Source organism: Falco rusticolus, chromosome 8 (assembly GCF_015220075.1).
Source record: "Falco rusticolus isolate bFalRus1 chromosome 8, bFalRus1.pri, whole genome shotgun sequence".
Taxonomy (NCBI): Eukaryota; Metazoa; Chordata; class Aves; order Falconiformes; family Falconidae; genus Falco; species Falco rusticolus.
The window spans coordinates 8,140,964-8,168,545 of NC_051194.1; the positions used below are offsets into that span (position 1 = coordinate 8,140,964).

Genomic DNA, 27,582 nt, shown 5'->3' on the forward strand with positions numbered 1-27,582 from the left:
GGCTGGGGGGCTGGCCGCGGGGGGGCTGGCCCTGCCTGCGCCTCGCACGGGGGGCAGCTCTGCAGGGGCGCCTGACCTTGCTGCCTAGCTGCATGCAGAAGGCATCGCACGGCGCACGGTTCGCACCGCTGCTGGGCGAAGGGACAGCTGTCCAAAGCGGGATTTTGCTTTGGAGAAGGTTCTTTCCCTTCTGCTGAGGAAGGAGTTTGGCCTTGCTTTTAGTTTGGATGCTTCACCACAATCACGTTTTTGTGCTTTTTTTTTTTTTTTTTTTTTTTTTTTTAAATTTTCGTGGGCTGAGGGGTTGGGCACACGTACTGCTGGGAACGCTGAGCCATCCCGCAGCTCTCGAGGGCTGCGTGGTGCTGGCTCCCAGCCCTCGGGAGCTCCGGGGGCTCTCGGCAAGGCTGGGGGAGGCCATAGGCCTGCAGGCAGAGCGGGGGGCGCGCTCCCCAACTCACCCCTCTCGGGACGGCCCAGGCTGCTGCAGCCCCGGGCTCCTTGCCGAGGTCAGCCCATCTTTGGGATGCAGGTGGGTGCAGCGGGTACGGAGCTCCGGCGTGGGGTCAGGAGTGGAGGTAGAAGGTGTGTTTCGGAGGCAGCTGCTTTGCTTTGCCGTGCTCATTTGGGGCGGGGGGGGGGGGGGGGGGGAAATACTAAAAGTAATAATCCTGCTGTTCCGATCGCCTGTCTGTTGCTCTTCCTGCTGCCCCCCTTGCACCCCCGATGGCGGCTTGTCGCTGTAGCCCTTGGGGTCCCTCGAGTTTCGGCAACTGCTCGTCTTGCTGGGGACTGGTCGACTGTACTGTAACAAAACGATGTGTTAACCTCGGTACCCTGCCACGTGTCTGTACACGTTCCACATGGCAGTGCAGAGGGGGCCTTCTAGCTGTTAATGCCTTTCTAGTTATTTTATCAAAAGGAAGGAAAAAAAAAAAAAAAAAGGAAAACTGTAAATGTAGCAAGCTGTGTTTGCAAATGCTTATTTTCTCCTGTCTCCTCTGAGACTGGTTATGTCACTTTGTCACTGTTTGAAATGGATGCTAGGCTCTTTTTAAGGGAGGGTTGCTACACTTGGTGTTAAATGCCTCACTGACTTCTCTCTTTTTTTTTTGTTTTTAAGTTTCCAATACAGGTAATAGTTGAATGACTTCTTCTTTTTTTTTTTTTTTTTTTTTTTTTTTTTTTTAAGATAGTGTTCATCTCAGTGGCATGGAGTGGGTGGCTGGAGGGCAGCATTTCAATGAGTAGTTTACAGTTTCACTTTCTGCAGACACTTGAACATAGGACCGATGTATCTGTGACAAGCACATCCCCTTGGTGGGAAGCCCCGAGGAGCGGAGGGGACATGCAGAGCGTGCTCGGGTCAGCCCCGGGGTCCCTGCGCTGTCCCCCTGTGGCTCGCTCTCTAGCCATCAGCTCTGCATGGGGCTGGCTCGTGCCGGTGGTACCCCCCCCCAGGAGGGTCCCCCGAGCCTCCCTGGTGCAGCCCCACTCCCCCTCCTCCTCTCCCAGCCTGTCCCGGTCCCGTTGGGGTTGGAAGCCTTTGGATCTGTGGCTCAGAAACCCCCAGTAAGCCACGCGGCCAGGGTTGGCCCTCTGCTCGCTTGCCAGGAGCAAAAGGGGTGATGGTTCGATGTGCTGGCCCTTCTCAAACCCTGTGTGTCCCAACCTCAGCCTTCTGTTTCCCAAAACTAGAAAGTGTGTGCAACCTTCTTCAGCTGCATTTATCGTAGAGACAAACTTAAAATGACTCATCACAGACCATGTATCACTTGGGAGGAAAATCTTGTTAATATGGCCCACTGTACATGATCCATCTTCTGTCGATAGTACATAATCTTTGACTCATGTGCTAGGATCATCATCACATATAAAAGGAAAAGAGAAAAATGTAAAATACTTGAATGAGAGCTTGTATTATAACATTAATATTATTCAGAGTATCTGCTTTCTAGGCTGATGTGATTCATTATTCTAGTAATGCTTTAGTCCTTTGTAATTTGTGGTAATTATGCTTTTTCCTTTTTAATACAAAAAAAATGTATAAAAATAAAAACTTCAAAAGACAGTGCAGCCTGGGTTTTCTGTTCTGCTGACTTGCCCTCCCCAAGGGGACATGAACGGGTTGGGCTCATCCCTGTGCGGTCGCAGGGGCTGAAGGAGGGTGGGAGAAGAGCTGGTTCCTCAGGTGGAGCTTCCTCGGAGGACACGGCCTAGCAATGGTGACATGTGTCATTTTTGTCCCAGGCCCCCAGATAGGATCGATCAGTTGTGTAGGTACTTACGGACACGCATAAAGGTATGGATGCTACGCTCTTTTGGGCCCTTTCTTACAGGGTTTCACTAGTGTCCACGCAACTCAGGACAGCCGGGACTCTTCTTCCCTTGGAAAGTCTCTTTCTGCAGTTGTGCAGACGCTTCACACACGTTGTGCGCTTCACAACAACTTCACGTTGTGCAGTTCTGGTTTGTGACCCCTCTTGGCGTGTGGGGAGCAAGATGGAGCTCAGCAGGAGGAAGTGATGGACCAGGGCTTCTGCCATGTAGCACATCAGCCCCCAGCTCTCCTGTCCCACGATGGGGAGACTGGCTTCACGTTTGCAGCTGTTAGTTTGTGGAGTGGCGATGTAGGCCGTGACGGCCCTTGGTCAGACCAGGATGAAGAAAAACTTGGGGGAAGTCAGGCCTCTGTTGCATGTTTCCAAAACTCTGGCCCCGCTGACTTTCCATGGGGTTGCATCTCGTATCCCAGGTGTTCAAAGTCTCAGAAAAGTAGTGGGTTTAATCCTATTACATGTAGTTACAGTGATCTTGCTGGTATTTCTGCAGAACGCTGCTCAAAGAGTGAAAACTGAAGCGCAAAAACCTTAATAACTCCCCAAAGCCATGTGGCCCAGAACATATCTGGCTTAAGTGCAGGCAGCTAGAACAAGGAACAGTGCAGGTAATTAAGAAAAAAACCCACTAAACGTGGTTTTAAAATAGCTTTCTAGAGCAGTTCTTTTTTTTTCTCCCTTGGGTAGAAAATAGTGGCAGCAAAAGTGCGGTCATTTCAAGTCGCATGTTTTAAGTTCAGCTTCAGGTTTTCTTACGTGTGAACAGTAACTTGTTTCCCAATTAAAATACTATTTGGCATAAATCATTGTCTCTTGCTCTGCTAGTCACGGGGCTCTGCGGCACCCTGCAGGCTGCGGGGTTGGTTCACTCTGCCCTGGGTGCCTCGGGGATGCTCTCTGAGAGCGGCGTGAGGCTGAGGAGGACCCTGTGTCTCTGGTAGGCTTTGGTCTGTTTGAACACTGTGTCTGTGCCATGCAGATAATCCAACACTCCCAGGACTCCATAGCACTGGTTGAACCTGGAAACCAGAGAATAAACATCACTGGAAGTTACTGCGGTTACCTTGCTCTTGGTATTTCCATCTCCTTTCAGAGCCCTAATGAGCCGTCCACAGGATTCCTGCTACGGTGCTGGGCCCCTTGCAGCCGCATCGGCTGTTTCTGCAGGAGGCAAACTGGTGGGAGCAGCGTGCCTGGATCTAGGGCGCACCTGGGGAATGGGAACAGCTCCTCCGGTGCTGTGTAGGTATCCCTGAACAACCTGCCGAACCTCTGCCCTCTCCAGTATAGGAGGTGGCTGGGAATCTCTGCCAGGAAGGGTTAATTGGGATTGATTGGGCAAGGTGTTACCTGAAAACGTTACTAATGCCAGTGTATTGGAGAGGGACAGAGAGAAAAGCTCCCTGCGGATTTATTTCAGCTGTGTGACTTGCCCTTGCTCTGTCTTCTTCTAGCCCACGTGCTGTGTCCTGAACTTCTAGGCAGAGCCTTGCAGAGAGCAGGCTCTGACCCTGTGCTTGTGCTGGGGAAGTCCAGGAATACCCGATACTGCAGGCACCGTGTGCTTTCTGCGTGCTTTCCTCCTCCATCATCTTTGGAAACTCGAAACGCCCAGCCCCACTTCGGTGTTGGTGCTTTGGAGAAAGTTTCTGCGTCAGCTGGTGGAGGAGGGGGGGTGTCAGTGAGGTGCCTGGCAGTTGCGTGGGCAGTGGGCTCTGTCCTCTGAAACCCCGACGGCTGTTTTAACTGCTTTGAGAACCAGCATTCAGCCTGCTGTCGGGCTTCTCCGCTCGTGTGCGAGTTACTGAAACGCTCTCGAGCCTCAGGAAGGGCGGGAGGGAGTGGGGAGCTGAGCGGTGCCCAGACGTACTTGAGGTGGTGGAAGTCGTGGAACTCTGGCGACGGTAGGAAGGGCAGGTGGTAGCCGCAGTGCGAAATGCTTGTTGTTACGAGAGCAAGGGAGAACCATGCTGCGATTGAAACGATATGGGACCCCATCAGCATCGGGCCAGTCATGACGGGCAGCGTGTTGGAGAGCTAGAAATGAGAGGCAAAGTCAGCCTCATTAATGGGTCCACAACAAGCAGCCTCTCCTCTAGAAGCTGAATTCTTTCACCTGGGTGATGCATCATAGCATCGTATTAGTTTTGTACAAACAGCATAAAGGGCAGATCCATCCGCAAACACCTTGCTAAAATTACATAATCATCAAAGAAATAATTACAAAAATTACTAAAATTACGTAATCGTCAAAGGAATAATTACAACTACGGCAAAACATTGTCACAGCCCAAGCTCCCTACACTTGTAGTAGGAGTCAGATGTGAGATCAAACCAGGGGTGTGAGAGCAGCATGATTCCAGTAAATCACCCTGGAGTCAGAAGTAGGAATTTCAGTTTCACCTTGGAGTAATGCAGAAGCTGCTCTTGGGAAACCCGGCTGTAAAAGGGCATGGCCCGTGGACATGTGCAGTCAAAGGCAGCGATGTGATGATCCCGCCTGCATCACTTCATTGTGTCCTACTGGTGGCACAAACAGCTGTCGCTGCCCAGAGCAAGCTGACAGCACCAGCTAGGCTCAGTTGGACTTACATAAAAAGTTATCCTGCTGCCCAAAGACTGTCAGTTAGGGACACTCACAGAGCTGGTGTGGCAGCCCAGGACTATTGTTAACAGGAGAAAGTGCCTATAAGTGGAATCTTCTGAAGGTGGGATGTGTTTTCGTGAGAAATCTCAGCTGAAGCAGTGCTGGGAGATGCTCCTGAAAACACTGATCCCAGCTGCGAGCATGAAAATCGTAACAGAATTCTGAGTCCATGCAGTAACCTGGACTGTGTAAGTGTCACATCTGGTGTGGAAAGCACCGTCTGTGCTACTAGCCCTCTCTGTGCTCAAGGAATCGCCATGCAGTTGGTTCCTTATCTGTTGGAGGCACTTGCATCTGGGCTCTTAAAGCTAGTGGAGTGCAGTATGAACAGGTACTGTGACGCTTCTACAGCCAGGCTTCTTGGCAAAGCAGCTTAGCTTCCTCTGCCTAAGAAAGAAGCGTCCAAGAAACATTTACTTTTCTTCTCTTACGACTCCTCCTCATCCCACGATAATCACACTCCGTGCAGAAACTGGGAGGTGACCACATGAGAACCCACTTACTATGTGTTCTACTGGGTGAGCATAAATGGAGACCACACCGATGGGGGCTGTCCACTCGTGGTGCTTCTTGTGAATGTGCTTATACAGGACCGGGAGGTGAACGAGCCTAAGCAGAGAAACCAGAGAAAGGCAAGTTTTGAGCTCCGCAAGAAAGGAACACAGAGTAACATAACACAGAATTTCTGCTGGGGACTTGCTCATGTCTCCTCTTTAACTTAAAGATTTCAGAGCAGCTGGGAATAAGAGCGCAGGACTCCTGGCTTCCCTCGCTCTCTCTTTAGTATTGATCCCTCTTACAACTGATGTGTCCACTGGCTGATGTTAAACTTAAATCCAGATAAATTCCATACATCAAAATCCCTGAATGACTCATTTGCTCAGACCTGGGAGAGTACTGCTTAGGGGAAGACTCGCTTTATATTCTCACTGTTTTGACTTTTCCCACTGGCAACTATTAGAGTCAGAATTTTATGTTCTGTGGGTGCTTTGTAAGAAATGGCTTTTTACAGGGTTGTTTTTTTTTTGAGTGCATTTGTCCAGAAGGGAAACCTACATACTTCTGAGATTGCTGTGCTTGCTTCTGCACAGCCTTTTGCAGGTTTTTTTTCTTCCTTGCTTTAGTTTTTTCCTCTAATGTTGGTGTCAGTGCTTAGAACGCCTGCGGTGTCAGCTGCCAGGCCCCGTTTCATAGGTGCTGTACAAGTGAATGTGAGATCAGTCACTGACCTCTTGAGCTTTTTTCTTTCAGGACAGTCAGTCTTGTTCATCTCTTTTCAAAGAATGCTGGGCCACAGCTTTTGTGTAAAGCTACCTGGGTTTTTTCTTCCTTTGCTTCTAAGCTGCTCCACCTTCGTAATTTTACCCATTTTTGCCTACTGTAGTTACTGACAGCACCAAAGCCTCATGTTGTAAAGGTGGAGTTCAGGACCTGGAAGTCTTCCCTTATAAATACAAGACTGGTGGAACAGCGGGGACTGGGACCATTGCTGTTGCAGGAGAAGGGTATAAGCTTAAAGGCATGGAGGAAAACCACGGAGTCCTGTTCCTGTGCTCCACTCACCTGTGTGTATAATAGAAGAGAACTTCCTCTATTAAGGTAAAGATGCCTAGCTCCATAAGAAACCAGTGGAAGGTGGGTAATTCCTTGTTGAAGGTGCTGCCCCACCACTTCATGACGTAGAACATGGGCACAAGCATGGGCAAGGAGATAAAGAACTGATTACACAGCGCTGTGTAGATGGCTTGGCGCAATTTCTTTGTGTCCACCTGCAAAAGAGAAGTCAGGACGTGAGGCTAAGTCAGAAGCAATGCAGCCTTGAGTTGGACGGATAAAAAGCTTTCAGATTTGTAGGCAGTTTCCATATTAGTTTTGGGATCAACTTTTTAACAAGCAGCCCAGCCAGATCTGATCAGTAGCCTAATTACAAGAACCGCCTTCCTCTCCGCCATGGATATACAGGACTCAGCTTGACTTCCCTTGAACCCTACCTGGTTGCAAGACAAAAGCCTAACAGGTTCTTCTCCCTGCTCCTAGCCTAAGGAGACTGCAGGAAGCGTTTAGCCAGCAGAAGAGGCAGAGTGGGAAATACTTACAGGATCATTCTTGCCCAGCTGAATGCGATAGCGAGTAATGAAAGCTGGCTTTCCTGTTACATCAGCCACCATAAGGATTCCATTGAAGCACCAGAAAGCAAGGCAAGGCACCAACGCAGCCCCTGTGGCGTGGGGAAAAGGCAGAGATACGTGAATGAATGGAGAGCTATGGCTAAATCAGAAACAAAATATGGTGGCATAGTATCCAGAGGATCTTGCTGGGACCCAGGTGTGCCAGGTGTGTATCCTCTGCCCTGAGATGCTTTAAAATGGAATATGGGCAAGTTCTGACATCCAGGTAAGACCTTGGGAATGGGGAAGAGGTTAGAGTAGACAAATGTCTCCTAGGTTGAAATGTGCCACAACTGAGGCTAAGAAAGGGCTTTTCTGGATGGCTGGGGCATCTCTTGTCATGGGTGGTTTTTTGTAAATACAAGTAGGATATGGTTGAGTTGGTCCCTGGGACCTTGCAAAGTCTCTACCAGGCTGTTCGCCAGCTGTTAATCACAGACAGAGAAGAGTTTTATAGGTGCTATGGCAAGAGTAAAATTCGCTATTTTAACTTTAATTTTCAGTAATGGGTTCTACTCATTCAGCTCTCACTGAGCCAAGTGTTTTCACAGGAAAGCCATTTCAGCTTTTCAAAGGCAGCTCAGGTGTCCCACATCAGCTGGGGCTGGCTTTGAAGCCTACACGTGCTTTTTCTGTGGGAGGGTGAGTGAGTTTGGGAAGGCATGTCCATGTCCCACTATTAGATGTAATACACGGATTGTTCCTCCTACAGCACAGAGTTGTTAAAACTCACCAAGGAAGAAGATTGTCCGCTCCTTTCCCTCACACAGGTAGTAGAACTTCAGCCATGTTGTCTGCCAGAAATGGCCTAAAGTGTCCCAGATATTCTGTGCATACCTGTGGGAATAAGTGTTCTTGGTTGCCCATCTTTTCATCATCCACTTTTTCCTCTCTCCATCCACAGAAAAGTGTTCGAACAATGGGGCTTGAGGAAAAAATCTTACCCAGAAACAGAGTTCGCCAAGACGGTGAATATGAGCAAGCCCGTACCAAGGACACGGGCAGTGATCTTCACAGCATCCCTGAGCTTCTCCTCCTGTGAGCAAGCAACAAGGGTAAGTACGTCCTGCTGTGTCCTGCACTAGCGGTTTTTGTATTTAAAATGTTGTTTTTTGTTTGTTGTTTCAGAGACTCTCGAAAGAAGGTAACAAAGCTGTTATGGGCTGTTGAGTGTAGCTGAGGGGAGGGAGCACACCCACATCCCTCTGCCGTGCTTACAGAGACCCCAAGTGTCACTGACATGGAATTTCTCTGGAATAACCAAAGGGAGAGAAAGGACCACTGATTTCGCCCCCTTTGGTTTTGTTTGGCATGCTTCTTGCTGCCTGGAGGATTATAACATAAGGAGCTTCTGGATAACTCGCAGCAGTAGCAAAGGAAGACCTGGGGGTAAGGAATGGTGATCCACCTTAACACCTCCCTCGCTCCGTATTTTTTCCCTCCCAGTATGCTTTCCCCCTGCAGCGGCCAAACTGTTGTGCTTCAGATGATCTGGTTAACAGCTCCAGTTAATCCAGAACCACTCCTCTCAACTTTCCTCTTTGCTTTGAAGACCGATGCTGAAGTCAGGCTCACGTGCCCAGAAGCTTGCCTTTTTCCCCCCAAGTGTAACAGAGGTTTAATACACGATGTTACCTTTCCTTGCATAAGTCGCTTTGCTGTGCCTTTAGGCCATCACAGGTACAACTCAGCTCTAGTACAACTAGTGCAACTTGGCTAGTAGGTGCCAGCTGTATAGGACAACTGCACATTAACAAGGACGTTAAATGCTTCTAAAATATTTTTTAAAAATGTATAATAACATGGTAGCCACTGTTAGAAAACCGCAACAGCTGCTCTTAATGAAAAGTGTAAAGTTCTCTAAACCCCTGCTCTCAGTGACAGAAATGTCACCTACTGAAGAAATACTCTTGGGCAGCTGTGATGTTAGCATTACTCTTTTATCACGGTACGGATTTGAACTATACAAAGCAACTGCAAGACAGTCAGAAAACTACCAGCGAGATGTTTTGATTCCAGGAATTAGTATATTCAAAAAGCAGTATTCAATATATTTGAGCATTTAAATATTCAAACTCAAGTTTTTTAGCAGATATATGACCAATGTATAATTAACTATCAGTCTTTTAGAGTAGCCCAAGTTGGAACTGGTTCTGGAGTTCCACAGTCTTAGTTTGGGTTTTCTTGGGTGAATATGTATTATATTTATCTGCAGGACAACTGTTTTAGAAATATCAACGCAATTCTAAAATAATACAGTGTAATAACTGGCTAGCGTCTTGTTCATTACTCTGTCCTTCCTGTTTTTTAACTGTGGTGTTGTGCTTCACAAACAGACTGGAGTAAAAATAGCATGATTCATAGTTGCTGTCCTGCTTGCCTCCTGTCAGAGAGGACAAACAAGAGAGACGGCTCACTAATAAATGTTGAATGCAGGTGTGTTTAAGGTAATGCAATATAGAGGAATCCTCTCTATACAGCTTTTAGCGCTAAAAGCTTTAAGATTCTGTAGCAGCTACAGAACATTAAGCATCTCCCAGGACTTGTCAGCAATATTTATCTGTCCCAGGACAGAACTTTGCTCATTAGCACTGAAACTTTCCTTGTTAAATGAAACAACCGTTTCCTCCTATCATCTTTTTTTTTTTTTTTTTAAATCAATTTAGCAACTGGGAAGGAAGTAATTTAAAGGACTCTTGCCCTACAGCTTGATGTTTGTGAACCCTATAAGTTTATATTAGAAGTAATGTGATCTGTTGCCACCATTATCACTGGGTGTACTGAACTACAAATGCAAGGCTGGCAAAAAAAAAATGAAATCCCTTCCAGCTTCAGATAGCGCACGCTGGGCTCTGGGCTGCAGAGTTGCTCTCTTAGCAGTTTCGTTCTTCCAATTGCATCCACGTTATGCCTCATGTATGCTGACATGAGATAAGACTTTCTCACTCTTTAGACCCTGAAACACCATCTACATATTCTTTAGAAAAAAGGTTACAAAAGCTACAAAAAGCTTAGAGCTTTTTAGCAGAATCACGTAAGTCTTTCCTACCCTTGGGTTGAAGAACATACCAAAGAAAAACTCTGTTGTCTTACAAGTGTAAGACTTTTTAGTTAGACTAAATAGTATTGCAGATTCTTTAGCATCTTCCAGCTGAAGAACTCGGAGAGTTTCAAAACCTAGTAACTCCTAATATTCATCAGACACTGTGTATGTCCTGCTTTGAGACAGGACAGAGGGTAGCTAAAGCTTAACCATTTTAAAAGCCCTTTGGCTAGAAACTGTCTTGTTTTGAGGCTGTGTTTTTATTGCATGTGATGAAATGATTATGTGAATGAATCCCACACAGTGTCATTACGTGAGCTGTGGAAGCAGAAAGTTTACATAGAAAATAAAAAATCTTGTTGATCAAGTCCAAGTGCTAACACCCTGTTCCTCTTCATGCCAACAGCTCCGGCACAGTAGTTTCCAAACCCTGATCTGTGGATTGCTTGAGATCTTGCCCTTGAAGGGCTTGGACAAGCTGGCAATTTCCTTAAGTGCAGAACAGGGTTGCTGCCTGCAAGGTAAAGAAACTGGGGCACATCTGCTGGGAAACATACTGTCTAGCAGGACCACTTTGAAGGACTGGGTCCGGTTAGGTGGCGCAGCTTCTGGTTACAGGGGAGTGTTGTGGTCTCTTGCCACGCAAGCAAAGAACACAGGCCCTTCACCGCGTGGTGCCGCAGCTGCAGTCCACTGGAAGGGAAAAATGCTGGGAAAATGTTGCTGTAGTCATAAGAGATGAGCTCCTAGTCGTGCTAAAGTGATCAGAGGGTGGCTGTATCTGTCACTTCTTTTAGAAGACGATTTGACACATCCAGCCTTCCAAAGCACCTGCAAAATGCTTTGTTTAAAAGATGACTATAAGCCTTTACCTGCTTCTGCTGCTCAGCCATGGTGGAATATCCAGAGTCTCTTTTCATCTGAAATAAGAAGTGATCTAAGTAAATGAACCTTGTACGGCTGGAGTGTGGAAGAACACACTGCTGACTCCAACAAATCCCCTCAACTTCAAGTTCGGTTGCAAAACTGTAAAATATTTACTCTCTGTGCTCTGTCCTGTCCTGCTCCCTCCTTCGTGTTGGCCATCAAGCAACGCTGAGCTTTTGAGAAGAAAAAACTCCCGTATTTCCTGGTGAGTTAGTATTTTCCTGGGAGACTAACAGGGATGCAAGAGTAACAAAGAAAAACAGGAGAAAAGGCAAACCCAAAGCTTTTGATTGTGGCACTGTTGTGTTGTGGCACAGCTGCCTCCCTTGATCTGGCCCAGGAATACACTGCACTCAGGAGGAACTCCAGCACTTCACAGACTGCAAGGAAAGGAGGATATGGGACATGTTCTTCCATTAATGACAACATGCTGTTAAACTAACAAGGATGCAAACAAAAATCTGACTACATCCAAGTGAGGTTGTGCCATGAAGAGTTAACACAGTAGAGCCCCAGGAAACCTCCCCTCACATGGCAGAGGAACAGCTCAAGAACACGGTTAAGTGAGAAAATCATCTTTGCTGCAGTTCTGCTATGGTCAATTTGAGTGTTTGAAGTCCTAAATGGACAGGTGGCCATCTCATAATAATTCTCCCTGCATTTGGCTCTGGCTTGACCATTTGTTGCTGGGTTTGGTAATAAATAAAAAAAATATACAAAATTAACCCAAGGTTTAAGTAGTTGCTGGAGCTTCACCGCTGTTGGCTATGGAAAGCTCTCTATTTCAGGACACGCTGTCCTAAGGATTACTGTGTTGCTCTTTTTATATTGCTGCACTCTTACCATAAATAATAATTAGCAAAAGCTAACAAAACATTCCTTAAGGTTTTCTTGGTTTCATCCCATCTTTAAGAACAAACACGTGAATTACAGTATGAAGGCCAGATTACTGTGGATTGCAGAATGTAATCCATTTTGCTTTTCATACTTAGGAGACTATTCAAGCAGAGGCAAACCACGTTACCTACGGTAACAAAGGAAGCAGAAACAAGGTAAAGGCACCTGTCAAGGTACAAAGAAAAAAAGAGCTGGAAAACTATTAATTAGAAAGATGATATTCTATTACCTTTCCGATGGAGCAAGCCTCTTAGGAGTAGTCCTCTTGCAGTGTTTCGTTTCAGAAAGGAGGAATACACTGCCAAAAAAGAATTCCCCGTATTAACCAGGAGGTTATACTTCAAAAAGCTTGAAATGATAGCTTTCTGGGTACGTTCTTACAAATGCAACTCTGTTTATTTACAGCTGTTACCAGCTCTGTTTCCCTAAGTTGCATGTTAGTATGCAGGTCAAGGGGCACGAGACAGAAAAAATTGGACACCACCTTCCTGCTTGGGCTCCTGCTTACTCCTGGACAGAAAGGACCAAGGCCAAGTCCATCAAACTACATACTTTAGTGGAAGAAACTGATGTGAAACAGTTCGGAGAAGGAAAAAAAAAAAAGGCAAAAAGTGATTTGAAACTTGAAACCATGAGCCTGAACTCCCAACGCCCTATTTTAACATTAGTGTTGTATGTACTCCTATGGGAAATGCTAACTTTTGGTTATCAGCCTAAAAAGAAAAAAAAAAAAATCAAGTTAACTTTGTCTCCCTTGGCCAAAGAAAGTAAGAGTGAGAGGTGCCCTAAGTTGCTATTGCTTAAAATAAGAATGTGTTAAGGAAGTCACAGTGTTCTCAGACTTCTCGTCTTTCCCCAGATCTAGAGCTCCTTGCTATTAGACTTTGTGAGCTGCTAAAGCCAGTCTATGCAATCTTCTGTATGTTGATTTTTTTTTCTCTGATATATCAAGTTTTTCCAACCACAACCTTATTGAAAAAATATAGTTGGATTCCAACATATCTGATGAAGAATACCTATAAGTAGCAACCACAAATAACCTGCTGGCCTGGGTAGAACAGCATAAATAACTTGCCACAGGACGATCTGACCTCATCTTAATTTCCAGTGATGCATTTTTATGTTACATAACATGCAATACAGTCCCATCTTGTCACACGGGTCCTCTCAGTGCAGGTATGCCCACTGTCTCCGAGAAAACACTGCTAATGTTTGAAATATGTCAGGCTTGAATAATCCATTCTTTTTTGAGGCTTTGCTCCATTCCAGCTTCCTTAGCCGGTTGTTTGGAGTCTTGTACAGTTGAGTTTTGAGTATCTGCATGGAAGGAGATGCCACAGCTTCTCTAGGAAATCTGTTCAAGTATTCGACTACTTAATTTCCGCCCCCTCCCCTAGTATCTAATCGGATTTTCCCTTGCTGTAACTCGTATCCCTTGCCCCTTTGCTGTGCACCTCCCCTCTCTGTCTTCTCTACAACCGCCCAGTCGGGAGCTGAAACAGCAATATGAAATTATTCTGCTGGGACAGCACAGTAAATAGTGTTGGCCATAGTCTTCTGTGGTTAAAGAGATTATTTTCTTCTCTGATGACCCTGTGGCAGACAATGTTAGATCTTTGAGAGAGAAGGCATAATAGGGTTATCTCAGCTGCTTGCCGGAAGGCTGATGCTCTGGAATGGTTCCTCCATACAGCAGTGCTGAGTCAAACCCTGCTGAGTCTTTGTATGCAAAGAGCTAGAGCAGAGCACAGCAGAAAGTGTGGCTCTGAGTTTTTAGGAAGAGAAAGAGCCACTGCTTCACTGAGTCCCATATTCTTTGAGTTTAAATTATAATAATTTTAGTAGTACTCCTTTTAAAATAATCAAATTATGATAGAAGTCTCGCTTGGGCAAAGAAACAGTACTGCCATATCTGCTTACCCTCACTCTCCCTAAAATCTCAGTGTACTACCTTTATTAAGTCACATTTACAAGATAAACTTTTACATTATTTACATTAAAAAAATAATTCTACATTAAAAAAATGAAAAAAAAAATTTTGATGGATTAAGCTTTCCCCAGCATCTCATGACCTACTCTTTTTTTGTTGGATAATGCCTCTTCTGACTCAGAATACACCAAATACATTAAAAAAGCATTCGCGTAACCACGGCTGTTTCGGCAAACAAGAAAGCCATTCAACTGCTTGGCACTGATCTCATGTTGGCACGTTATACAGCCCCGAATCAACCAGCGAAGATCTCAGCTGTCTGCAGCTATTTCCAAATATGAACTAGAACTGGTGCTGTTTAAAAAAAAAAAAAAAAGGTTCCTTTTCGGTTATTTCAAAGTAGTTAACACAAAATTGATCCAAACCAAATTTGTAACCCTAAAGTGAAAGCAATTGGTTTTCCAGTCAGTCTCTTGACATTTAAGGGGAAACATACACTAGTCAATAAATAATTCTAATACATTTTATTTATTATTATTTCCATGTACTTCATAATTTGTCCAACAACTGTTCATTAAGTCACAGATCTGTTTCCACTGAATTTTCCACTTCAGGTATCGGAAGAAGCTAGTTTGTCTAAGTCATGTTTTAAAATGCTCAACACAGTCTAAAAGGAAAGAACTACCGTATTTTCTACATTTGTTTTAAAAATTATGTTATTATTTATATCCCATCTCTGCTGTCCCCTTACATTTCGGTTTCCAGACAGCCCCAAACCACAGAAGTGCTTCCCCTTGTGTTGTACCCAGGGTTCTATTGCATTGCTTCCTGCTTCTGACACCAGCCCCGTAGCCCTGCTGCTGGCAGGTGCAGCGGAGGAACAGGGTACATCTGCTGTGATGGACGTGCTGCCCACCACAGTTTCTTGGTATTCCTTTTTCTCTCCTGCTTGGATCTTCTGTAGTAGACCTCACTTCACTAGAATCAACAGTTACAGTGGAGAGATAGTGGGAAACAACTGCGCCTGAGACAAAAAAGGCTATGATTATCCATGAAAGTATAGAAAGGAAAACATAAGAGCTTACCTGGTCACCCAAAAAGTTGCTTATCAGCCACACTGTGTGGACAGACACAGGATTAGATGTTGTGCTTGGTGGATGTCCTACTGTGCCAAGCACTACCTGCATCTGAAGGCAACCACAGTGCCTAGGAAAGCTTACAACCATAGTTTACACAGACACATGCCATTGCCTTTTAATGATTTCCTCAAAGTTTCTATCGTATCTTTTCAAGCTAGTATACCCCTGAACTCTGGCTGCACATTCTTTGCTCACCTCCTGCTGATGGTAGTCTAGGAGAAGTCCTTTGTGTCTATTCAGAGCCCAGAGTTCAACTCCTCACCTTTCACTACTGCTGTGGAAACTTTATGACGGTTTAGGCAAATGTGACAGGGGTGTGTTTCCAAGCAGGAGCTGGCTGTCCCCTCCCAGACGAGTCATGTGAAGCCAGTGCCATGTCACTGTTAGTACTGGCAGTGTTCCCTGTGCATATGTGCATGCTGTCACTCAGTTCGGGGTTTGGAATACATCTCTGCAGGTAAGAGTTTTTCATCAAGAGTCAATGGCTGTATCTGAGAATAAAAAAGCCACCTACACCTTAAAGGTAAGTAGTTTTTATAATGCACTAACTCACGTTTTGAACACAGAATCGCTAATGCCAGTGCAACTCAATGGGTTAAAGGTCTATCTGTTAAAAGCAATAAGGGTTACTATGAGATTCGGCAAAAGACCCCAGCAGTCCAGTTTTCATTGTGTTGTACTAACTCTATGAAGTACACCAACACTATGTTGCTACATAGTGTTCTCAGCCAGTTACAGGTATTGATTCCAACTGCAAGGCAAGATACAAATAGGTTAGAATGTGCTTGGGCTTAGTTGTCTTCAAATATGTTTACAGACCATAACGTCTGTAATTATGGCATTGCAGAGAGGGAGATGCAATGTGCAGCAGCATTGGTCTTTATTATGCAAATGTGGCCCCAATCTGTTACTTACCTAATGTACAGTGCCCTATTATGAGCTAAGCCCTGAGAACTGAGGATGTTACTTGCCATAACCTTCCAAATTTATATTTCCACCCAAGGAAGAACAAGGAATATGACCTCTGCCTCACAGCTACCCTTGCATGGCCATTCACAGGTAAAGCAACACATGCTCTTTGGTAAGCAACATCTCAAGCCAGCAGCAGCTAGAGCCACAGAGCGATCTGCGAGCATGAATAATGGTGCTGCCTCGTTGTCTGAGCCTGGTTTCTTGTACCTACTACTACATCTGTATTTTTATCAATTAACTTTTTTTTCAGGAGAGTATTCCCAGAACTCCTGTCCCACCCTCATGGTGTTTGTCCTCTTAGTGTGGTAAACATTCGCTGTTCCTTCATTTCAGATTTAAGACTGTGTTACTGTTTTCATTGACACTTTCTCTTGACTAATCCCAGCTATTCCTTGGTGGGGAAAAAGTCTGTAATTCTTAGCTGTTGCTACTAATTGTTATTTATCATAGCCAGCACACTCACCTAGGAGGAATGCAATTCCTTCAAACTATTTACTCACGTGCAGAGGAGGAAGAGGAAATTGGCATTTCAAGAGAGGAGTGCCATATGAATGTTGTCCTGAGTCGATATTTATTTGGATTTGAGCTTGCACTGGGAGGACTATCCATCCAATAGCCAAAAGTAGGTGATAAGCCAGTGAATTTCACAAACCTCAGTGTTTCTTTTTAACCGTTGTTCAATCCCGACACGGGTTATCTCTGAAATATTTACACCCAATAGGAACAGACAGCTCAGCATATTAGTCATAAGGATGGAAGCGTAATTTACCTTCTGGTGCAAGTTTGTGTCTAGCGCAGGTTGGCAGTCATCTAAAAGTTGCTTCTGTCTGTTAGCTAGCCTGCGCCCTGCACTGGCATCTTCATCACAAACACTCCGATGTTAGTGTTGTCTTTGCTGAGGCATGCACGAAGTCTGATGTCTTCTCAGCAGAAAGACTTTTTGATCAGACACTTCATAAAATAACTTCTCTTTGTTCACTCGCCACAGTTTTTGTAATAGTCACTGTTTGTTTCGCTGTTTGAAAAAAACATTAGGAGAAAAACTACGAATTATTTTTCAGGATTGTACAAACCCACACTGATAGCTCCTCTAATGCTGAAGAGGAATCTGAACTTTATCGTTAATTCCCTGCGTTCTGAACTATATTTCTAACCATCTGCCAGGGCACACATGCCACCACCCAGTACTGTGGTGGTTTTTGGTAAGCATCTGTGGAGCAATGGAAGGGTTAGGAAAATGTCAACTACAGCCTTGCTGTTATGGTTTAAATGTGTTCAGCCAGCAACAGCTGCATCTTTTAACTCTCAATTCACGTTTTAACATTTCCATAAGTAAGTTTTCTACCATTTGCAGTGCTGTTACTAAGTTCTAAAGGAAATGCACAATGATTTCAACATGGCACGATCCAGGACATGCAGCTCAAGCTGACCAAGGTGAAATTGTTGAGTTTAAAGCCCTTTATTCCACCTCAGGATGCAGTAAGTCTACAAGACAAACTGTTTTTTCACTGTGGTCTTAACAGAACCGCATGGAGGGTTTGAGGACTTTTCAAGGTCCTGCTTTTGAGTGTTGGACCTGGAAGCAAGTCTGGTAACTAACTTCCAAATACAAGAACTATGGGACTTTTCATAAAGAGTGGGGTGCCTTTCCCAGCTATTTTTCATCTTTATTAGCCGTGATCAAAATTAGTCATGATTGAAAAAAAAAATTCTGTTTGCCTTGAGCAACATTTCCAGCTCTCACCACCAATGCTCGTAAACATCCCTGAAGAGCATTTTTTTTTAAACTACATGCAAACCGTTAAAACACTGTAAGTGCAGTTTATCACAAGTGATTATTTCCTCCAATACACTTTTTATTAGAGTAGCAAGGCACACATATTTTGGTTTCCTGAGAAGATTAATCCTCCATTTTTCCCTTGGATTTAACATATCTTCAAGCACTGGGTTTGTAAGAAAGAAAAATGGTTGTATTTTATTCTGAACCCTTTAGGAAAAAAAATAATAAATCTAACCTTATATTTACAGAGTGCTGTAATCCAGCCTGCTGTATTTACTTGCTAACAACGCTTTCTTGCACAAAATCCCAAACTCAAGTGACCACGGGAAGAAAGGCGATTACTTTTTGCCAGTCTAGCATATTGCATAATACATAAATTACACAAGAGACTGCAGAGCTAAGGCAAAATGGTAACTATCTATCATCTACGAAGATAAACTTTGAATCCAAATAATGTTCAATAATGGGATGTCATAAGGTGCTGACAGCACCAAGGTCACTTGATAGAGAGCAGTACTTGGAATAACCTCTTTTCTAAAAGTTACACTTCTGTTGAGGTATGAACATTAAACCTGAGACACTGAACTATGTCTGAACTGTAAAAGGTACCAAGATTTGTTTTTCCAAATACTTTTTATCAAAATGGTAGGCAAGTAGTTAGGATTCAGTGGGAGGAAATACTCCCAAATGGTGGGCAGAAAACAATTCTGCAGCAGCACTAGAACTGCAGGATTTTGTAACAGATGCAACCCCGTCCAGAAGGCTGGCAATCTAACAGAAAGGAAATACTATCTATGCTTAATGATCAGTAGACAAACTTCCAAATAAATTGCATATCTGCTGTCAGCATCAACCAGCAAAGCAAGCATTGGCAGCCACCTTACACAAGAAGTTACATTACGCTGCTTTTCTGGATACAAACTTCTGTTGCTAATGTAATTTAAATAGCATTTCTGGGAGAAGCCAGCCTAGAAGTCTGCAGACATAGTAGATATATTAAGAGTTACTTCTGAACTTCTGCAGGAAGAAGGAGAATTTCCTCAACTGAAGAGTCTTGCTACAGACGACAACCTGTGAGCAACACGTGCCAGGACAGCAGCGGTTTGTGCTCTTGGCCTCAAAAAACAGCCCCTCGTCCTGCCCCGCTGGGCCGCACAGCCCAGGCCTGTGAGTCTGCGGGGGACCATGGCGCACGGCAGCCCGGGCCTGAGCGGGCTCTGCAGCGACCCGAGGGCTCTGCTGTGCCCCACTCGCCTCCCGTGAGGGAGGGCCGCCATTTCTTTTAGGGATGCTCAGCCGGGGCCTGGCGCAGCCCCTGCCCCAAGGGACCTGGCCCTGGGGCGGCTCCCCACGCCGCCATGCTGGAACCCCACCCGAGGCCCGGTGGGTGCCTCCGGCCACCCAGCCTCGAGGCTCCCGGTCCCTCTGGGAGAGGAGGGCACCAACTCCCTTATCCCTCACCCCCGCCCGCGGACTTTGGACTCGCCCGCCGCGCCCAGAGCACGGAGCCCGGGCGAGCCCATAAGCCCGCGCTGGGGGTGGGGAAAGACGAGCCACGACGAGGCCAAGGCCTTCGCGCAGGCGCGCTGCGGGCCGCCCCACCGCGCGGCGCTCCAGCTCCCCCGCCCGCTCCCTTTCCCCTCCCCTCCGCGGGAGCGCGCGCAGCCGCGGGCCAGGCGCGCGCAGCAACGTACCCCACCGCGCGCCCCGCCGGCTTCTCCCCATCTCTCGCGAGAGCTGAAGCGGCAACCCGGAAGTCTTGCCCCTGGCGGGGGCCGCATCGCGCCTGCGCGGAGGCGAGAGCCCCGGCTTCCGGGCAGGTAGCGTGGGGGCAGGGACGGCGATGGGGAGCGCCGGAGCAGACGAGTCGCGGGGGGGACTGAGGGCTAGAGCGGCCGGGCGGCCCGGCTCCCGCGGCGCGAGCGGCGGGGCCTGGCGGCGCGCAGGCAGGTGCGGGCGGGACGGCCCCGGGTGCTGCGCGGGAGCCCGCGGCGGCGGGGACGGGGGGGGGCGGGGGGGCCTCTGGCTTCCCGTCCGGGATGAGCCACGTCCGGCCAGGCCCCGGCCCCGGCGGGGCGGACGGCGGCGGGGAGGCTGCGGGGGGCAGTGCGGCGCGCGGGCCCGGGGCCCTGAAGCAGCGAGGCCCTGCCGGCGGGCTGAGGGGGGGGAGGGGCGGCGGTGGGCTGCGGCCCTCCGGCCGGCACAGGCAGCTCCAGGTAGCCGGTCGCGCAGGGCCCGGCCGGTGCGTGCGGCGCTTGAGCCCCGGCTGCGGGCCCGGGAGCGGTTTGCCCGCGGTGCGGCGGGAGCGGTAAACAAGCGGTGAGGTACCGTGGGTGCTGCGCCGCCGGGGCTGCTGTCAGTGTGGGCTGAAATGCATCACCCGAGCGTTTCCTGAGTTACCTCAGAGAGGCTCACGCCTGTAAATGCAGCCTGTGAAGCATTCTGTTACTGTTTTTTAAAACTATCGCAATAGTTCCATATTAAGTGCGAGGATTCCCTGCTTGTACATCTTATGCCCAAAGTTTCAGAGCTTATGCCTGGAGAAGAGGAAAGATAGGGAGAATGACTCTTTTCATAAATAACTGGACTATTAATTGCACATCCCCTCTTGCAACCCGAAAAGATGCTCTAGATTTTCTTCTCATCCAGCATGTTTGCAGGAAGTGATAAAAACAAGAAAGAACTCGATGTGAACTTTAAACGGCCTAGTTGAAGGTGAAAATGGAAGTGGGACGTGACTCTCAACAGAGCGTTCATTCTTATACGTCAGTCTTTCTTTGTATAAAGTATTATTTATTTGTTTAATGCAGCACATTGGTAAGATCGCATAGCTTGCAGTTCTGCGCTGTCATCTGAATTCAACATCAGCTGTCATCACTCTGGTCCCTGCAAGATGCCAGCAGCCCTTGCAGAGAACAGCCAGGTTATCTGTGAAGTATGGGCAAACAATCTGGAAGAAGAGATGAGGAAAATTCGAGAGATTGTTCTAAGTTACAGCTACATTGCAATGGTAAATATCTTATACTTGACCTAATTGCCTTAGTCAAGGGATTTTATTGGGTAGAGGAGTAAGCTGATGCTTGAGTGAGAAATTACTTTCCGCATCCCCAGTCAAACTGATCTGGAAGTTAAGTGGTGAAAAAATAGAAAGCTGTTCAGTAGAATCTTTCCAGAATTTAATACAAGTATGTTGAGTATGGATCGAATGAAGGATGGGGAAGAGAGGGACCACCTTAAAAACCTGAATTAATTTAACATTTAGCTACTCATAATGTATGAGTTCGTGCAACAGGAAAATGAAACTGATTAGATGTGCAGTTGGGTTTAAATTTTTAGTTTTCCATCAGTGTATTTGTCCTTTGAATGTCTTTCTCCGTTTGGTTATGGAAGATGCCATGGTCCTGCAGGACAAAAGGCCTGCAAATGACAACTAGTCAGCTAGGCTGCCTCCTTTTTAGTGAGGTCAGATGTTGATTCTTAGAGAAGGAAAGTACTCTGGTTGTAGGTATGACAGTGTGTTCAGAAAGCTTTGTTTAAGAAGACCAGAATCTCCCCCAAGTGGGAGGAATCTCTTCCTGCTCATAGAAGTCTGCATTTGCTAGGCAGGAGCCAGTTAGTTACAGAAATAACTGGGTTTTGTTAGGATACTGTAAGTTACGCCAAGTCTGCTTAGGAACACTAAACTTTAAAGTATGAAAAGTCCTTAATAAAATTGTGCCATAAAAACACGTGCCCCTGTAGAGCGTGGGGTATTTCAGTGTAAAATGCAGTTGTGTAAGTGAGTATGATTTTTTTTTTTGTTACCATATATCAATGGGAAATGATCTTTCTTGCTTCTCTTTCTTCAGTCTCACTGAAAGTGTGCTTATGATCAGTTTTAGTGGCTGTGCTGTAAGTGTGGACGCAAAGGTCTTGGGCAAGGGAGAATTTTTTTCAGATACACAGCACTGCATCCTTCATGGAAGTTATGTGACCTAATCAGAGTAAAAATAGTATGGAAGTTTGGGTTTTAGCAAAGATAGCACACTATCGCTAGCCAAGTAAAATGTTTTTCATCTAATAGATAGTTGCTGTGTTGTTAAGGTCTGTTTTGATTGGCAGTGGTTTTCGTTAATGTAGGCGTTGGCTGTTCCTCAAAAATGGTGAAGGTTATCACTATCTCTGGACTATTGAATGAAGATGGTCAGAGTGCTAAATTTAACTGGTATTTAGAATGTGAAAGAACACTGATTAAATAAATAAATAAAGTCCACTTTAGTAGATTTAGGGAAAATGAGTTAGTCCTTTGAGAGAGAGATGTTTAGTTTGTACAGTAGTGCGTACCGGATGACTTTGTAACAGTTTTGTTTTAGACTAGAACAAAACTGCAAGAAGGGATACCTGTAATAAATGAATGCAAGTTAACAAATTGTGTAGTTTTTTTTAGTATCTGACTTGTAGCGGTTTAAAAGTTGCATGAATAGGGAAAACGAGAGGAAAGAAAAAAGTGATTTTTACAGAGCAATTCACAGAATGAAGTGCCAAGACCTGCAAGTGTGGAACTGAATAGGCTTCTGATAAAGTAAGTGGTGAAATAAGATTTTTCCCTTCTCTCCTAGGACACAGAGTTTCCTGGAGTTGTTGTAAGGCCAATTGGTGAATTCCGCAGTTCCATAGACTATCAATACCAGCTTCTTCGGTGTAACGTCGATCTTCTGAAAATTATCCAGCTGGGCCTGACTTTCACAAATGAGAAAGGAGAATATCCTTCTGGCATCAACACCTGGCAGTTCAACTTTAAATTCAACCTTACGTGAGTCTTTTGAAAAATCACCTATTCCTTGTGAAGTGATGCTTTCCTTTGGCAGATGCAGGTGTCCATATGTTGGTTCTGAGTGATAAAAATTTAGACTCTAACACAGATTATGTGGGAACCTCTTTTGGCATGACAGGAATTTGCAGTGTTTCTGGAAGTCTATGCTAAAATCCTGTCCTTAATACTCTTTCTTTCATAAATAGCCTATCCCCAGTAATTTTATGTGCCTTAATTTTTTTTTTTCTGGAACAATAGTCAGAAACTTTATGTTTTATATATAAAAATCCATCTCTTTCTGCTAAAAATAAATGGATGTACTGTTTTCAGCAAAAAGGAAAATGCCTGTTCACAGATCCATGCTAAAATATAAACTGTGTAATTGTCACACCTGTTCAGGAGAATGAATCTTGTTAAATGGAGTGTGGCAGTTCCTGTTTCCTCCATGCTGTAACACCCTGGGTTACTGTTGAAACAGGTATTATCCCTTCCCCTGTAATTGTAAAGAGAACTCGGCATAATTACCACTACAGCTGCCTGGAAATAAAGAGAGGGTTTATCTGGCAAAACCACACATTTATAGGAAATCCATCTCTATTCTTATGGGACTTTATTGGAAAACGTTACAAAAATATATAGCTAGTATGTGCAGGTCATACAGTTCTTGAACCCAAAAGCTGCAATATTTACTCCCACAAGTTTGTAAGCCTCTTGAAAGTACCAAAGTCAGAGTGAAGTGGTCATAAATTTTGCTGTGTTATGTTCTTCCCACTCCCACCTCGCCTCTCAAATGAAACAAACTACAGAAATCAGGTTCCTGCTCAGCTCTCCACCAAGCATATCATCACTCATCCCTGTCCTTCCATAGTCAAGTATTATGCAATTTTGTTTACTCCCAGCGATGGAACTGGAGGAGATGATGATATGGTGGTGTGTGCTGTGAAGTGAGAAAGAAAAATGTAGACAGGAATGATGCTTGGTGCTTTGGAGTTGTATGTCTTCTTGTCTGGGAGAGCTCTCCTTTTCTTTGTGCTCTCATCTGTGGTGCTTCCATTCATGTTGCAGAAGTTACGTTTTTCAAAACATCATTCGGTTATATGGAGGTGGGATCTTTGGAATTTGCACTACCAACAGAATAACTAACTAGCTATGATTGCAGAATAGCTTGTGTTGGATGTAGGAGGCTGCAGTAGTGGTATTAAAATTTGAATTTTCTAGAGAGAGAAATGTGGAACCCAGAGATAGCCTATTGGTCACTCCAATTTTTGAAATACAGTGTGGGGAGAATTTTTCTGAAATGAGCCTTGACTTGGTAGCATAGCACCTTGAGTGCAAAAGCTGTTTTTCTCCTTCAGGGAGGACATGTACTCTCAGGATTCCATAGACCTCCTTGCCAGCTCTGGGCTGCAGTTCCAGAAGCATGAAGAAGAAGGGATTGATACCCTACACTTTGCAGAATTGCTTATGACATCTGGGGTCGTCCTTAGTGACAGTGTGAAGTGGCTGTCCTTCCACAGGTAGGTCTGAGATGGTCACTGATGCTGTGAAATGAGAAGTCTTTCTGACTGAAATACTATACTTTTGTCCATGGAGACTGACACATTTGAAGGAGAAGAATTAGCAGCTCTGCAGTTCTTAAAATAAGTTTAAAGATACGAAGGCCAAGTTTAAGAAGTAAGGACACTGGGCACTTCATTTTCTACTAACTAATTGGCTACACGATCCAAGATATCATGATCCAAGATCACTGTGGTCTCAATTTTGTGTGTGCGTTGCTGGCAAGTCCTTTTGCTGTTACAAGTCTTCCTCTCTGGCGGGAGTTACTAAGTTGAAATATGATTTCTACACTTAGTAACTTGTGTGCGTTGTGAAATAAGGTTTTTGTTCCATCCTTAAAATGTTGGTGTTTACGTAGAGGAAGAAATTAGTTGTCCGTCTTGTAGCCTCTGGTCCTTGGTATCAGCAGGTAAAAGGACTTGAGGAAGGAGGTGCTCACAACAGATACTTACAAGGTGTCCTGCTTTTCTGTATTGCCTATAGCTACAGAAACTTGCAGTCTTGGGAAGAAAAGTATGTTCTTCCCAAAGGCTTAGCTGTTCTGTAAGAGGTTAGTGGAGGCACCCAGAGAACATTCAAAAGTCCAACATTGACACAGGTGATCAGGATGAATTCTGGTTCTAATCCAGAGAAGTTTTACAAACATCAGAAAATGTTTTGAAAGCTACAACATGTAAAACTCTTGTGAAAAATGAGATATTGGTACCGACTGAGTACAGGTGTTGCCTGCTTATCTGGTTTCTGTATGTTTTTGGTTTTCAGTGGTTATGACTTTGGCTACATGGTCAAATTGTTGACAGATTCCAGGTTACCTGAAGAGGAACATGAATTTTTCCATATTTTGAACCTTTTCTTCCCATCTATCTATGATGTAAAGTACTTAATGAAGAGCTGCAAAAACCTCAAGGTACTTCTGTCTCCCCAGCAAGCAAATGATGGGTGGGCATCAACACTGTAAATGTACAGTAGCCAAGTGACAGAACTGCTGCATGTATCAAGTCTTAATTAAAACTGGAACGTGTATATAAGCCAGTAGTCACACATAAAGCATGTATGACTAAGTCTGTATTTAATAGATACTGCCTCCCCAGTTTTAGGCTTATCAATATGTGTATTATATAGGCGACATTACCATAACCTTCCGTTTGTGCATCAGTAATTTCAGAGGCCAATTATAATTCAGCATGCTTATCTTCGCTATGCAAGGTGGAGTTCTTACATGAACTACTACATGACTTGATTAACTGGTTGACATGCAGAGGGTTGAAAGTCATTTATCTACTGCATCACAGCCTTGTTCAAGGCAGGGGAGGGAAAGGTCCAGCATTTGTAACCTATGAATGTACCCACAGTCATCTCTAGTATCTGCAGCAGGAAAGCAAGGTACTCAACCTGAGAAGAGTATTTACACATTCTTGAACAGTATTTATTACTATGTTTAACTCACAGCTGGTGTGTGTGTGTACTGCTAGAATCTGCATGGATTCATCGTAGCCAGTGTTTGTCCTCACGTTTTGGGGAAGTGTGGCAATTCTGGTAAGAGATGAATCTTCCAAAATAAGATCTGTTCTGTTCCCATGGCAGGGTGGCCTTCAAGAAGTGGCAGATCAGCTGGATTTGCAGCGAATTGGACGACAACACCAGGCAGGATCGGACTCTCTTCTCACAGGAATGGCATTCTTCAGAATGAAAGAGGTACTGCGGTATTCTTTATGGTTCTTCTTTCTCCAGTTCCTATCCATAAATGTCAACACACAATGTGGGTGGGGTTTTTTTGTTTGTTTGTTTTGAGCCTTGTGACCCTCACACTTTGAACTGTCAATAATAGTTGTTGTTGATACTGGCACAGACTTCTGTTTACTCCTCTTCCATGTGCTCATTTTGATTTGTACACTGCATCTTAGAGGTGTCTGACTTCAAATGTGCTGTTTAATTGACGTTGGGTGCTTTCTGATGTAAAGACACAGTTTAAAAATACCTTTTTTTTTTTAAATCTGCAGTTGTTTTTTGAGGATACAATTGATGATGCAAAGTATTGTGGGCGGCTGTATGGTCTTGGCACAGGAGTGGCTCAGAAACAAAATGAAGATGTGGACTCAGCCCAAGAGAAAATGAGCATTTTGGCTATTATCAACAACATGCAGCCATGATAAGTGGTAACCCTCAGTAGAACATGGTTACCATATTGGCAGCTGCTGTCCTCAACCATTTTCCCCAATAGTGTCTCAAACACAAGGCATCTACAGTATACAGCCTGCAGAAGGCCTGCAGTTTTGCTGAAGAGCTGCATCTTCATTTGAAACCCAGAAGTTGACTGAATTCCTAATGCCAGCATTTGTGGTTTGCCATTTTTTTAATACCAAGGGCAAAAGACATAACCTACTGTGTATACCTCTGGTTTTTTTCCTTCTTTATACTGTACAGAATCCACAAGGAAGACTTAACAGTAGAATATTCAGTAGAGCTAAGGGTCTGGATATCCAGTGAGAATGGACACAGACATGCACAACAATTTGAAAATTGTGCTTTATACAGCTTATTTTAAAACTTCTGCATGTTGTGAGGGTGACTGCTTCACCTCATGTTTGCTTATTTTATCTTTGTGTAGTCTGAAACTTGCTCCCTTTGATCACTGCAGAGGTTTGGGAACGGATGACATTAAAAATGATCCTTGCAGCTAAAAATACTCAGAGATTTGCTTTAACAACAGTGGGAATGGATAATATTGGAGCTGATTTGATCAGTTCTCCATAGTTTCTAATCCTGTGTGGTACAGGTTTAACCCAAACTGAGCCTCAGCTTAGTTCTTATGGGTATTAAGAAACTGTTCTGGCTTAAGAGGCCTAAAACTTCACCTTTGATAGGGGGTTGGACCAATACTCTGACTTCGGTTTTCTTCAACTTAACCTACGAATTTTATTCTTCTTGCAACACAAGTAGTTCAGCAGATGGATAAGTATTTGTTCCTCTTCTTCCCCATACTCCTCCAGCCCCTGATTCTGCTATATGCTTAACAACAGCCAAAACAGCTGTTTCTCAATTATAAACATCTAAGAAGTTATTAGATGGAAGAACAACTTGGGATTCTGACTTTTTAAAAAATGAGCTATTGTATAGTGTTTTTTTTCAACAGTTCTGTAATGACATTTCTTAAAAAAAAACCCCAACAAACAAATGCAAACCAAAAAAACCAACCCAACCCCTTTTGGACATGGCAGACTTTAAATTTTAAGACTTTGTCTTGCATTTTAAACAAGCTTAAACAATCCATTATTAGAAGTTGAGGTTTAGAGCTGGTATTTAAAATGCTTGTAAATACGATTTGTTCTTAATTTTTGTAAAATAAATTTTTTTTTTAAACGAGGCCTTGTTTTGGATTTTCCATCAAGCA

General features: G+C 44.7%; 2 protein-coding genes across 6 annotated transcripts; one reads left to right on the top strand and one right to left on the bottom strand.

Annotated features, from left to right (window-relative positions):
- Window positions 1-284: 284 nt before the first annotated feature.
- Window positions 285-19,598, bottom strand: FAXDC2 (fatty acid hydroxylase domain containing 2). 3 transcript variants are annotated; one of them, XM_037396981.1, is made up of 11 exons: window positions 19,537-19,598; window positions 15,037-17,077; window positions 12,251-12,319; window positions 11,070-11,117; window positions 8,099-8,190; window positions 7,888-7,991; window positions 7,083-7,204; window positions 6,550-6,755; window positions 5,490-5,595; window positions 4,210-4,376; window positions 285-3,358 (listed from the first exon to the last, which is right to left on the bottom strand). In XM_037396981.1, the coding sequence occupies exons 4-11, from the start codon at window positions 11,115-11,117 to the stop codon at window positions 3,205-3,207; spliced, it is 999 nt and encodes a 332-aa protein (XP_037252878.1). In that variant the 5' UTR covers window positions 12,251-12,319; window positions 15,037-17,077; window positions 19,537-19,598; the 3' UTR covers window positions 285-3,204. The 3 variants fall into 3 exon arrangements, with proteins under 3 accessions (XP_037252878.1, XP_037252880.1, XP_037252879.1); XM_037396983.1 differs by having other exon boundaries at window positions 3,092-3,358; window positions 16,832-17,077; XM_037396982.1 differs by having other exon boundaries at window positions 3,092-3,358; window positions 15,286-17,077.
- On the top strand, window positions 19,560-27,555 carry CNOT8 (CCR4-NOT transcription complex subunit 8). Of its 3 annotated transcripts, none has more exons than XM_037396984.1 (7): window positions 19,560-19,662; window positions 20,653-20,852; window positions 22,441-22,634; window positions 23,990-24,151; window positions 24,954-25,098; window positions 25,776-25,886; window positions 26,192-27,555. In XM_037396984.1, exons 2-7 carry the CDS (start codon window positions 20,736-20,738, stop codon window positions 26,339-26,341), a joined length of 879 nt encoding a protein of 292 aa, XP_037252881.1. In that variant the 5' UTR covers window positions 19,560-19,662; window positions 20,653-20,735; the 3' UTR covers window positions 26,342-27,555. The 3 variants fall into 3 exon arrangements, with proteins under 3 accessions (XP_037252881.1, XP_037252882.1, XP_037252883.1); XM_037396985.1 differs by lacking the exon at window positions 19,560-19,662 and adding an exon at window positions 19,672-19,792; XM_037396986.1 differs by lacking the exon at window positions 19,560-19,662 and adding an exon at window positions 19,672-19,788.
- Window positions 27,556-27,582: the final 27 nt, after the last annotated feature.